Raw genomic sequence first — 12,668 nt, 5'->3', positions numbered from 1 at the left:
CGGGCAGCATCCTCAGGTTGCCATGGTTCCCAAGCGATGCTGCTCATCCCCCTGGGGAAACTGAGGCACGGGGACGGAGAGACCCGGATCCCACGGCAAACGCCGTCCCCTTGGCCACCGCCGTGACCTCCCGCCTTTCCCAACCCAAATTTCCCACCCGAATCTCCCGCCTTTTGCCACGCGGCGAAGGCACCGGGTTGGAATTCGAGGCGATGTGGGGCCCACGCAGACCAATTCCAATTAAAATCCCATCGGGATGGGCGTAGATACCGGCGGGGGTGACGTGGAATTGGGTCCTATTTCTCCTTCCCAAGGAGCATTAAATATTCCCCACCTAATAATAATAATAATATAGAAATAAATGAACTCCCGACTTACGCAACAACGCATAAATTCCCCTCGTAATTACGTTAATTCAGTGCTGCGAAGATGCCAATAAAACACAAACCGGCACTGGGGAGAGGGGGAAATAGAGGAGAAATGAATGAATTGCTGTGGGGAGATATGGCAAACGGGGGGGGACCCCACATTGCCGCCCCACGGGTGACACTGCGGTCCCATGGGGCATGGTGTGTGTCCCCAAGGCCGTGCTGGGGGGGTCTGGGGGTCTTTGAGCCACCAGGCAGCGTTTGGTGACACAACTCGGCCCCTCGCGGCCGTTGGTGGCGGTGAAAGGGGGCAGCCAGGCAGAAAGACAAAGAGCGGTGGTGCTGGGGGGGCGCTGGGGACAGGGGGACGGGGAAGGGATGGGGGTGAGGGGGCAAGGGGGGAGCGGGGTGACGCGGGGGACACGCAGCAGCGGGGTGTGTGTGTGTGTGTGTGTGTGTGTGTGTGTGCATGTGTGTGTGCACACCAGCTGTGTGCTTGCACGAGAGCGTGTGTGTGTGTATATGTGTGTGTGTGTGCACACCAGCTGTGTGCCTGCACGAGAGCGTGTGTGTTTGTGTGTGTGTGTGTGCACCAGCTGTGTGCTTACACGAGAGCGTGTGTGTGTATATGTATATGTGTGTGTGCACACCAGCTGTGTGCTTGCACGAGTGTGTGTGCGTGCATGTGTGCACGCCAGATGTGTGATCGCACGAGAGTGTGTGTGCGTGTGTGCATGCACCCAGCTGTGTGCTTGTACGAGTGTGTGTGTGTGCATGCCAGCTGTGTGCTTGTACGAGTGTGTGTGTGTGTGTGTGTGCACCAGCTGTGTGCTTGCACGTGTGTGTGTGTGTGTGTGCATGCCAGCTGTGTGCTTGTACAAGTGTGTGTGTGTGTGTGTGTGTGCACCAGCTGTGTGCTTGCACGTGTGTGTGTGTGTGTGTGCATGCCAGCTGTGTGCTTGTACGAGTGTGTGTGTGTGTGTGTGTGCACCAGCTGTGTGCTTGCACGAGTGTGTGTGCACACACCAGCTGTGTGCTTGCAATGGAGCACACATGCACGTGTGTGCGTGCACCAGCCGTGTGCTCGCACAGGAGTGTGTCAGGGTGTGCTTGCACACCAGCTGCAACCCTGCACAGGCGTGTGTGTGTTTTTGCACACAGCCATGCGCTTGCTTGCGAGTGCATGCATTTGCACGCCAGCTGCACGCTTGCAATGGAGCGCACGTGCATGTGTGCACTTGCACCAGCCACGTGCTTGCACGAGAGCGTGTCTGTGTGTTTGCACACCAGCTGCACACTTGCACAGGCGTGTGTGTATTTTTGCACACCAGCCACGCACTCGCACAGGAGTGTGTCAGGGTGTGTTTGCACACCAGTTGCACACTTGCAGGGGCGCATGTGTATTTTTGCACACCAGCCATGTGCTTCCTTGCGAGCGCATGCATTTGCACGCCAGCTGTGTGCTTGCAATGGTGCACACGCGAGTGTGCACCAGCCATGTGCTTGCACAGGAGCGTGTCAGGGTGCATTTGCACACCAGCTGCATGCTTGCACATGCGTGTGCCTGTTTTTGCACACCAGCCAGATGCTTGCACAGGTGCGCGTGTATTTTTGCACACCAGCCATGTGCTTCCTTGCGAGCACACACATTTGCACACCAACTGCGTGCTTGCAACGGCGCACACCTGTACGTGTGCACCAGCTGCGTGCTCGCACACGCGTGCACATGTGTTTGCACACCAGCCCATACCGCACTGTGTGTGCACACGCGTGTGCGCCCCTAAACACGCTCCTTCATTCTCCCTGCGCGTGGGGCTGGGGGTCCCGGGGTCGAGTGGCACCGTTGGTGCTCGGGGGCTCCACAGAAGTGCGGGGGGCGCAGACCGGAGCTGCCTTCGCACCCCAACCTTCCTCCTTCTCCTCTTCCTCCTTCTCCTCCTTCTTCTCCTCCTCTTCCTCCTTCTCCTCTTCTTCCTCCTCTTCCTCCTTCTCCTCTTCCTCCTTCTCCTCCTCTTCCCCCTTCTCCTCTTCCCACTTCTCTTCCTCCTTCTTCTCCTCCTCCTCCTCTTCCTTCTCCTCCTTCTCTTCCTCCTTCTCCTCCTTCTCCTCCTCCTCCTCCTCTTCCTTCTCCTCCTTCTCTTCTTCCTTCTCCTCCTTCTCCTCCTCCTCTTCCTTCTCCTCCTCCTCCTCTTCCCACTTCTCCACCTCCTCTTCCTTCTCTTACTCCTTCTTCTCCTTCTCTTCCTCCTTCTCCTCCTCCTCCTCTTCCTCCTCCTCCTCCTCCTCTTCCTCCTCCTCCTCCTATTCCTCCTCCTTCTCCTTCTCCTCCTTCTCTTCCTCCTTTTCCTCCTCCTCCTCCTCCTTCTCCTTCTCCTTCTCCTTCTCCTTCTCCTTCTCCTTCTCCTTCTCCTTCTCCTTATCCTTCTCCTCCTTCTCCTTCTCCTCCTCCTCCTCCTCCTCGCCCCCAGCGCTGCCCTTTGCGCGCCTGCCAAACCACGGCCTGGGCTGCAGATGTGCAGGACGCTCCAGATGTTGCTCCCACCCGGGCTCCTCAGGGTCAGCGCACCCCTCCCTGCACCCACCCCATAGACCCCCCCAGGGACGGCTCTGAGCCCCGGGGGGGACCCAGGCGTCCGGGCACCCCCCTGCAGACAGAAGGAGCTGGCGGAGCTTCTCCCCTTATGATTTCCTCTTCATTTCTGGGCCTGTCAGAATTATGGAGCAGCGCTGTTTATTGGCTTGAGTTTAATTAATTTGTGTAATATCCCTGTTAGGAACAATGTCTAATTAAGACTTTTGTTGGTGTGTGCACGCTGGGGCGGGGGAGGGGAAAAAGAGGGGGGAAAGAAAGGAAAAATCGCTAATCATTAATGAAGGGGGGGAAAGAAACATTGAAACAGCGCTGGCATCCGTCCACCGAGCGGCTGGGGAGCGCGCTCGTTACAGATGTCTTAATGAGACATCTCTTAATAATGGGATTATCATTCGCATTGAATCGGGACGAGCAGCTGCGAGCGTGAGGCTCCGATCGGGCCCCGTGTCCCAACGTGTGGGATGGGATGGGATGGGATGGGATGGGATGGGATGGGATGGGATGGGATGGGATGGGATGGGACGGGATGAGTCAGAGTGGCCCCAGAGTCACAGGATCCCAGAATGTGAGGGGTTGAAGCGGAACCTCCTGTGTTCCAGTTTGCACCCATTGCCCCTTGTCCTGTCACTGGGTGTCACCCAGCAGAGCCTGGCTCCATCCTCCTGACACTGCCCCTTTCCATCTTGATCCCCAGCAATGAGTCCCCCCTCAGTCTCCTCTTGTCCAGCTCCAGAGCCCCAGCTCCCTCAGCCTTTCCTCACACGGGAGATGCTCCACTCCCTCCAGCATCTTGGTGGCTGCGCTGGACTCTCTCCAGCAGTTCCCTGTCCTTCTGGAGCTGAGGGGCCACAACTGGACACAATATTCCAGGTGTGGTCTCCCCAGGGCAGAGCAGAGGGGCAGGAGAACCTCTCTGACCCACTGAGCACCCCCTTCTAACCCACCCCAGGTCCCATTGGCTTCCTGGCCACAAGGGCCCAGTGCTGGCTCATGCTCACCCTGCTGGCCCCAGGACCCCCAGCTCCCTTTTCACTGCTCCAACAGCTCATTCCCAACTTACACTGGAACCTGGGCCCTGCTCTGACGACCCCCGGCCTCGTTAGGGACAGGGACCGCGTGGGCGCTGTGCCTCATTTTCCCTGTGGGCAGCTCGAGCTGTGGCCGCTAAAGGCGGTGCCGCGGGGTTCGGTGATGGGATGAGGTTGGATTCGGCGTCGCCGAGGGAGCTGGTGATGCCTCCTTTCCACCCCAGGAAACGGCGTTTAAGAAAAGCCACATCCAGAAACGGGCTTGAAGGGGAGATCGAATAGTGCTGGGGATGGGGTACGGATTGGTGCCCCCCAAGGCTGGGCCCCCCATTCCCCGCCCCGGGCGCTCCCTTCCCCCTCCGCTCCTGAGAGGACAACATGGGCAGGAATTCCAGCTCCTTCTGCGTGCGGAGTCACCGCCCGGCACAGCCACAGCGGGTTTGGGGGGGACCCATCACGGTGGGAGCCCCCCAAGCGCTGCCCACCCCACGGGGGACCCACAGGGCACCCCACATCTCCCCTTCCGCTGCCACATCGCACCCCAAACCCGCTTCGTTTCCCCATCAGGATTTGGGGTCTCATGTCACCCATGGCCCCACCCAGGACATCTAGGGGTGTTCCCATGGAAGTTTGTGCCCCTGTATTGGCTCGGTCACCCCAAACTGGGCGCTGTGGTCCCTATGGCTCGGGGGGTTGCAAGCATCATGTCTCAGGGTTTAGGGGGGACTTGTTGCACCCCAATGGGGTGACTCTGTTTTTTGGGGGTGCACGGCCCTCCCTGCCCCTGGGGCTCTGCAGAGCTGCAGCGGGGGAGCTGGAGCTGGAGGGAGCAGCGCTGGCTCCCGCTCCTGCGGTCGGAGCCCAGCAATGATCCCACCAGCCTGGAATCTGAGGAATTTCCTGCCAAGGCTCTCTGGAAGATGAGGGAGAGAAAGCAAAGCCGGAGCTTAACCCTCAGCTCCCCGCTCCGGGGAAGGGGCTGGGGGGCGCTTTGGGGGGCGCTTCTTGCTGCTCCCCAGCTCTCCGGGCCAACCCCTGGACCCGCGGTGATGGGGAAAGCAAAGCGCTTCGTGCCTCAGTTTCCCCGCTCCCTCATCCTCAGGGAGCCCCATCCAGCTGAACACAGCACCCCCAGCCCATCCCCAGCCTCCCTCATGCCCCACAGGCCCAACAAAAGAGGGCTCAGCACCCCCGGTTCTCGCCGGGACACAGGATGGAGCCCTGCACGCCCCAAACCGGCAGCACGGGGTGGGAAATCCCCTCTTGAACGCTGAAAGCTCTTATGTTCAATCAAATCCACTCGAAAGGTCGGGATTTTGTTAAAATAAAGAGCAAAAAGGGAAGGGAGGAAGCGAGAGAAGATGCGGATGGAGCCCCCCCAGGGGTTACGAGGGTCCTGCTCTGCCCGGGGAGCGATGGGACCCAGCACCCGGTGCCCAGCCTGTCCCGTTGTCCTCGCACGGGGGAGCCGGCAGGGACCGCTCGGCACCCACGAGGGTGCTCAGAGGGGACGCGGGGGTGGGCGCCCCCCGGTCCCGCAGCCCCACGCGCTGTGCCATGGGGAAAACCCCGCGACGGGGCCGCAGCCTTGACCCCCGCTGCAGCAACGCTCCCCCCTTGCACGCCCGTGTGCTCCCTGGCACGCTCCTTCGCACACCCACGTGCATGCGTGCGCCCTTGCACGCCCGCAGGCCTCCAGGTGCCCGCACGCTCCCTTGCACACCCCCACGCTCCCTTGCACGGCCTTGCACACCTGCACACTCCCTCACTCACCCCCAGGCTCCCTTGCACACTCCCTTGCACGCCTCCACACTCCCTTGCACACCCCCACACTCCCTTGCATGACCTTGCACGCCCGAATGCTCCCTCGCACACCCACAGGCTCCCTTGCACGGCCTTGCACACCCACATGCTCCCTCGCATGGCCTTGCACACCCGCCCGTTCCCTTGCATGCCTGCACACTCCCTCGCACACCCACAGGCTCCCTCGCACAGCCTTGCACACCCACACACTCCCTTGCACACCCCCACACTCCCCTGCATGCCCGCACGCTCCCTTGCATGGCCTTGCACACCCGCATACTCCCTTGCACACCCCCATGCTCTCTCGCATGGCCTTGCACGCCCGCACGTTCCCTTGCACACCCCCATGCTCCCTTGCACACCCCCATGCTCCCTCGTATGGCCTTGCACACCCCCATGCTCCATTGCACGCCCCCACGCTCCCTCACATGGCCTTGCACACCCGCACGCTCCCTTGCACACCCCCACGCTCCCTCGCACGGCCTTGCACGCCTGCACGTTCCCTTGCACACCCGCACGCTCCCTTGCACGCCCGCTCTCCCGCTCCTTCCCTCGGTTCCCATGGCAACCCCTCCCAGGCTCACAGCCGCTCTCCCATTGGAAAGAAAAGTTGTTTTCCCTTCCCTGCTCCTTTCCTCCACTCTTTCGCTCCTTCCCCCCCCTTATTTTCATTTCCATTTGGATCATAATCCACCCGTTGCCATGGCAGCGCTGGCAGCCCTTTATGTCCCAGCCCTTGCAGAAAAGGCCTCTCTCCCCCTTTTCCCTTCCCGGCGCCTTCCCCAAGTGCTCTTTAAATCGCTCCTTCCCGCCATCCCCGCGCAGCAACGACCCCGGCATGGCCGCATCCGGCCCGGCTCCGGCGCCCAGCGTGCGCCACGTCCCATCGATGCCACCCACGGCCGGTGGGTGGGTGGGAAGGAGCTCCCGGCCCCAACAGACACGTCCCACGAAGCCCAGGATGGATGGGACAAGAGCCCTGTCCCTGTGCAGATGTCCTGAACCCTGCTCATGGACGAGCATCCCCCTTCTGGGATGATAACGGGGGCTCCTCACCAAGCACCCCCCTTCAGGGATGATAACGGGGGCTCCCAACCGAGCATCCCCCTTTGGGGATGATAATGGGGGCTCCTGGACGAGCATCCCCCCTTATGGGACGATAATGCTCGCTGAGCATCCCCCCTTCTGGGATGATAACAGGGGCTCCTGGACAAGCATCCCCCTTCTGGGATGATAATGGGGGCTCCTCACCGAGCACCCCCCTTCTGTGATGATAATGGGGGGTCCTGACTGAGCATCCCCCCTTCTGGGATGATAACAGGGGCTCCTGGACAAGCACCCCCATTTCTGGGATGATAACGGGGGCTCTCAACCGAGCATCCCCCAATTTGCGAAGGCATCCGGGGGCTCCTTGTTGAGCATCCCCCAATTTGCAATGGTACCCAGGGGCTCCTCATGAGCATCCCCCAGTTTGCGATGGTACCCATGGGCTCCTCACCGAACATCCCCCAATTTGGTACTCAGGGGCTCCTCACCGAGCATCCCCCAATTTGGGGTGGTACCCAGGGGGTTCCTCACCAAGCATCCCCCAATTTGCAATGGTACCCATGGGCTCCTGACCGAACATCCCCCAATTTGGTACCCGGGGGCTCCTCACTGAGCATCCCCCAATTTGTGATGGTATCCAGAGGCTCCTCGCTGAACATCCCCCAATTTGGGATGGTACCTGGGGGCTCCTCACCGAGCATCCCCCAATTTGCGATGGTACCCATGGGCTCCTGACTGAACATCCCCCAATTTGGTACCCGGGGGCTCCTCACCGAGCATCCCCCAAATTGCGATGGTACCTGGGGGGTCCTCACTGAGCATCCCCCAATTTGCGATGGTACCCATGGGCTCCTGACCGAACATCCCCCAATTTGGTACCCGGGGGCTCCTCACCGAGCATCCCCCAATTTGCGATGCTACCCATGGGCTCCTCGCCAAGCATCCCCTCCTTTTGGTTGGTACCCATCCCTGCCCGCTCGCCAGTGCAGGCGGTGACAGGGCAGCCACGCCGCCACCAACAGGAGTGACGTGGGTCCCGCTGCCAGCGCCGGATGGTCCCTTGGTCCCCTGCGCCTCCTTCCCTTGCCGTGCCCGCTCCTGGCTGGGAGCAGGAGGTTATGAAAATGAGCCGTGTGCCCGGGAGACTGTAATTATCTGCTAAGTGTGAAAGCTGGAGTGATTAATTAAGAGATAATAAAAAGAAAAGGAGGCTGGAGAGGGAATAACGGATGCTTTGATGATCAAACCTGAGGTAAGGCGAGCAATTAGGGGAATCTTTCTGGAGAGTTAGCTATAATCCCCGCGTTGCTGCGCGTCAGCCGGACGCACGGACAGACCCACAGACGGCGGCATAGGAGCGGTGAGGCTGGCTCCGGCACCCTGGGGATGTGCTCATGCATCCCGGTGAACCCGGGCGCTTGGGATCCCAGGTGGGATCCAGGCCAGGAGAAAAGCCGGGTTGGGATTAAACCAATCCTGAATTAACAGACGGGAATGTAATTAATGCCGCTCGGCTCTGCTCGGTGGGAGAGGGGTGCCCGACGACCCTCATTTCACCTCCGACTGTTGCGTTGCGGGGCTCACTGCGGACGGACAGGCGGATGGAAGGTCCTGAGAGCGCCGGACGGACGCTGTCGGCACCGGGGGTGCTGCCGGGGGAACCCACGGCCGCGCTGGCCGCCCCCCCCGGCGAAGCGGGCCCCGGCGCGGCAGCGGGTGATTCAGCGCTGGCACAGGCCGCCCGGGCAGGTCCCGGCACGGCGCGGTGGCTGCGGCGCGCAGCCCGTCCCGCCGGCCCCCGGGGCTGCCGAGGCGCCGCAGCGGGGCAGGATCCGCACCCCCCCCCGCATGCAAAGGTGGAGGAGGTGTCCCCATGGGGACAAAGGGGCTTTGGTCCCTCCGTGTGCCGGGGAGGCGGAAGCGCCGGAGAACCCCACCGGTGCCCACGAGCTCCGGTCCCAGTTGCAAAAGGTTTTCTGAAGGGTGGTCAGAGGAGCGTTGGGTACAATTGGGACCTGCGTGGAGGGGACACGAAGGACACTTGAGACCAGGGGTAAGGGGACGGGCGGTGGGGCAGAGGTCATCCCGCTGCTGGGCACCATGCGGCCAAACCGGAGCTGGATCTGCTCCTCCAGGGGAGAAGCTCTGGGCTCAGGGCACCGCATGCTCAAGGGGACAGCGGGGTCACCCCGGGTGAGCACCCAAGGGACACACAGGGACCCTGCGGGGCATCAGGCACAACACAGGGGCCACCAGCTCTGCCACCCGTCCCCAAATGCCCCCAGGAGGGCACGATGCCAAATGCTGATGGCTGCAGAGGGACACGGTCCCCCCCAGCACGCTGCACCCCGGAGCGTCTCCCGGGGGTTTTACTCTCCTGCAGCAGACACCCGGCATCTTACAAACCGCATCATGGCACCAGCAGCACATGGAGCCGAGCGCCACGGCTCTGCCCGAGAGGGGACAGGCAGCTGCCCAGCACCGTCCCCATCACTGTGACCACTGGGACCGTCCTGTGCCCCCAACCCCTTGAGAAACCGCCGTGGGCAGAAATTGCCAGGATCTGGGCCAGATGGTGCCCTGGCACTGTCCATCCTGCCCTGGAAATCCAGGGCTGGCGGTGGGGATGAAGGACCCACATTCCAGCACCCCAGCTCCATCCCACCATCCAGCTCCATCTCAGCTCCATCCCAGCTCCATCTCAGCTCCATCCCAGTTCCATCCCAGCTCTCTCCCACCATCCAGCCCAATCCCACCTCCATCCCAGCATCCCAGCCCCATCCCACCATCCAGCTCCATCCCAGCTCCATCTCACCATCCCAGCTCCATCCCACCATCCAGCCCCATCCCAGCTCCATCTCACCATCCCAGCCCCATCCCAGCTCCATCCCACCATCCAGCCCCATCCCAGCCCCATCCCAGCCTCATCTCACCATCCCAGCTCCATCCCAACTCCATCCCACCATCCCAGCATCTCAGCTCCAGCCCACCATCCAGCCCCATCCCAGCTCCATCCCACCATCCCAGCTCCATCCCAGCATCTCAGCTCCAGCCCACCATCCAGCCCCATCCCAGCTCCATCCCAGCATCCCAGTTCCATCCCAGCTCCATCCCACCATCCAGCCCCATCCCAGGGGCCTGAAGAAGCCACCAGCAAAGGGACGGGCCCTGGCCTCCAAGCCACCCAGTGCCACCCCTGCTCCCCCAGCAGCGACGCGCCCCGAGGTGACATCTCCCAAGGGCTGCGCAGCGAGCGCACTGGGTCCCAGAGCCACATGTTGGGGGGTCCACGAGCCCCTATTGTCCCCCCGCTCCAGCAGCCCCTCTCCCCACCTTTACAAATTCAAGGCTTTTGAGGGGGGGAAGGGCAGGGGGGTGGAATTCAAAGAAAAACGACACAAAAACAAAGCAAAAAAACCTCACAAAGAGAAGCAGAATCGCCCAGAAAATGAATAAATATTCCAATTTGAGGCGCAATCGCAGCGAGTGATTGAAACGGGGCGAAGAATAATGGCTTTCATTTAGATAAGATACGGCAAATTATTCCGCGAGAAACGAAGAGCGATGAAACCCATTCAACATCTTGGTGCGCGGCGACGTAGACGGCACCGACCCCCCCCCCCGAAATGTGTTCACCCCTTCCCCTGCACCCCAAATTGTGCCTCCCCAAGAGCAGCAGGACCCCCTCAACACCCCAGTTTAGGGCTCTCCGAGGTGACAGCACAACTTGGCCGGTGGGACCGCAGTGGGATGGGGGTCACTGGGGGCAACGTGTCCCTCACCCAGGGATGTCACCCCCCATCCCCACCACACCAGAGCTCCGGGCCCAACCATCGGGCCCTCCCAGGCACCCGAACGGTGATGCTGGAGCTGGGCCCCCTCGCCGACCACATCCACATCCACATGGCACCGGGGCGGGAGAGCGGGCGCTTTTGTTCCTGGGAGGGCAGCAGCGCTTCCCCCAGCCCGGCGCGGGGCAGCCTGGGATCTGCCCCCCCCGGCCCCCTAAGAAGCTTTGCACGCTCCTTTTAAACCCCGGGTCGACTCATTTGGTTTCCCTCCTCCTGGCATCTTAGCAACGCCGCCCCCTTAATTAAAAATTAGATTGGATTTTGCAGCGGGGAAGGAGCCGGAGGCCGCGCAGGGGCTGCCCGGCTCCCATCCTGCGCCGCGGAGGGGCTGAGACCCTTTGGGGAGCTTTGGGGGGGCCCGTGGGGCCCTGCTCTGCTCCTCTTGCTCTGCGTGACCTTGGATGAGCAACTCCCGTGCCTCAGTTTCCCCGAGAGGGCACCGCGCAGCCCTTTGGGGGTCAGGATTTGGTGGGGGGCTCGGGTTGCCCCCCAGCTTGCAGCAAGCCCTGTAAAGCAAGCAGGGGGAAGAGGGTGCCCCATGCCCCTCGCAGCCCCTCTCTCAAGGGCTCCCTGGCCAGGAGCCGGGGGTCCTGGCTGCCCCCTAGGGATACACCCTGTGCTCCCCACAGACGGACAAACGGACGGTGGATCCCCACTCAGCTCCCCACCAGTGCTGCCATATCTGCGCCGGGTCCCCAAACGTTTACCACCCCATTGCGCTCACCACTGGGTCCCCATGGAGCTGGGGGACTCACGGCCGGGTCCTCGCTGCTGGGGCACCCTACGGACCCCACGGCGGGGCTGGGGTCCCCTTGCCTGCCCGGCACCCACAACTTCCCCCGTCCAGCCGCCGCGGCCCACCCTGTACCCCGACTCCTCCCGCCTCCCCAGCTCCGGCAGCACGGGGCCCTGGGACCCCGCGGGACCGGGATGAGGGGACAAGACCGTGACCCCAAACCGGGGCACCCACCAGGACCCAAACCGGGGAACACCTGCAACCCCGGGCTGGGGGGAACCGGACCCAGCTCCATCAGGACCCTCAATAAGACCGGGTCAACCAACACCGGACCGGGGTCCCAGCCCAGGGCGGGCGGTCCTGGTGCCCGTGCCCTGCCCGCCACCACCGAACCACAGCGACGGGGGGGGTCCCAACGACACCAGGACCCCCCGCTCCACCCCGCCGGCTCCCGGGGGGGGCGAAGCGGCCTCGTTCCCCGGGCGAACCCGCGCGTATCCCGGGGCGGGCGGGCGAGCGGCACCGGGCGGGAGCGGAGCCGCTGGCCGAGCGCAGCCGGGGCTGGAGCGCTGCCCGCGGAGTTGGGACGCGCACTTCGGGCCGCCCCGCGCCGCCGCCACCCGGTACCGCCACCCGGTACCCGGTACCGCCACCCGCTGCTCCGTACCCGCTGCCTACCTTGCCCGTGGGTATCGGCGAGAGTCAGGAGGCACAGGAAGAGGATCCGCATGCTCCCGTCCCGGCCGAGCTCCGGGCAGAGGGCGCGGGGGGTGGTCGTGACCCCGCTCCGCCGCCCCGCTCGGTACCGGTACCGGCACCGCTAGAGCATGGCCCGGCCACGCACCGGGCCGCCCGAGAGGCCGCGGATGCTCCGTGGGCTCCGCTGGCTCCGCTCGGCGCTGAGCCCCGGAGTGCGGGGCGGGCGGGGCGGGGCGGGCGGGGGGGGTGGGCGGGGCCGGGGGCGGGCGGGGCCGGGGGGGTGGGCGGGGCCGGGGGCGGCCACTCGGGACAGTGGGGAGGAGGGAGGGGGCGGGGGTGGTGCTGCGTGTGCGTGGGGCGCGCGAGTGCTGCAGCGAGGAGGGGGCGGGGGGGTGTTGGCGTGTGTGTGTGTGTGTGTGTGTGTGTGTGTGTGTGTGTGTGTGTCACGCGTGGGTTTGGGAATGGGGGTGCGGGGGCATGGTGGGGTGTGCACATGTGTGTTGGGTGTGTGCATTGGGGTGTGTGCACATGTGTGTTGGGGCG

The 12,668-nt window shown here is 63.1% G+C and overlaps 1 protein-coding gene across 2 annotated transcripts in view; it reads right to left on the bottom strand.

Annotated features, from left to right (window-relative positions):
• Positions 1 to 12,341, bottom strand: part of KIRREL1 (kirre like nephrin family adhesion molecule 1) — a 31,069-nt gene extending 18,728 nt beyond the window's left edge. For both annotated transcript variants that reach the window (XM_065857904.2, XM_065857905.2), the window contains exon 1: positions 12,105 to 12,341. In XM_065857904.2, coding sequence (XP_065713976.1) covers positions 12,105 to 12,156 — 52 coding nt within the window. In that variant the 5' untranslated portion in view covers positions 12,157 to 12,341. The remainder of the gene's footprint in view (positions 1 to 12,104) is intronic.
• Positions 12,342 to 12,668: the final 327 nt, after the last annotated feature.

The sequence above is a fragment of the Patagioenas fasciata genome, chromosome 30 (genome assembly GCF_037038585.1).
Source record: "Patagioenas fasciata isolate bPatFas1 chromosome 30, bPatFas1.hap1, whole genome shotgun sequence".
NCBI lineage: Eukaryota > Metazoa > Chordata > Aves > Columbiformes > Columbidae > Patagioenas > Patagioenas fasciata.
The sequence above is the reverse complement of the archived record's forward strand: the minus strand, read 5'-3'. Positions and strand labels throughout refer to the sequence as shown.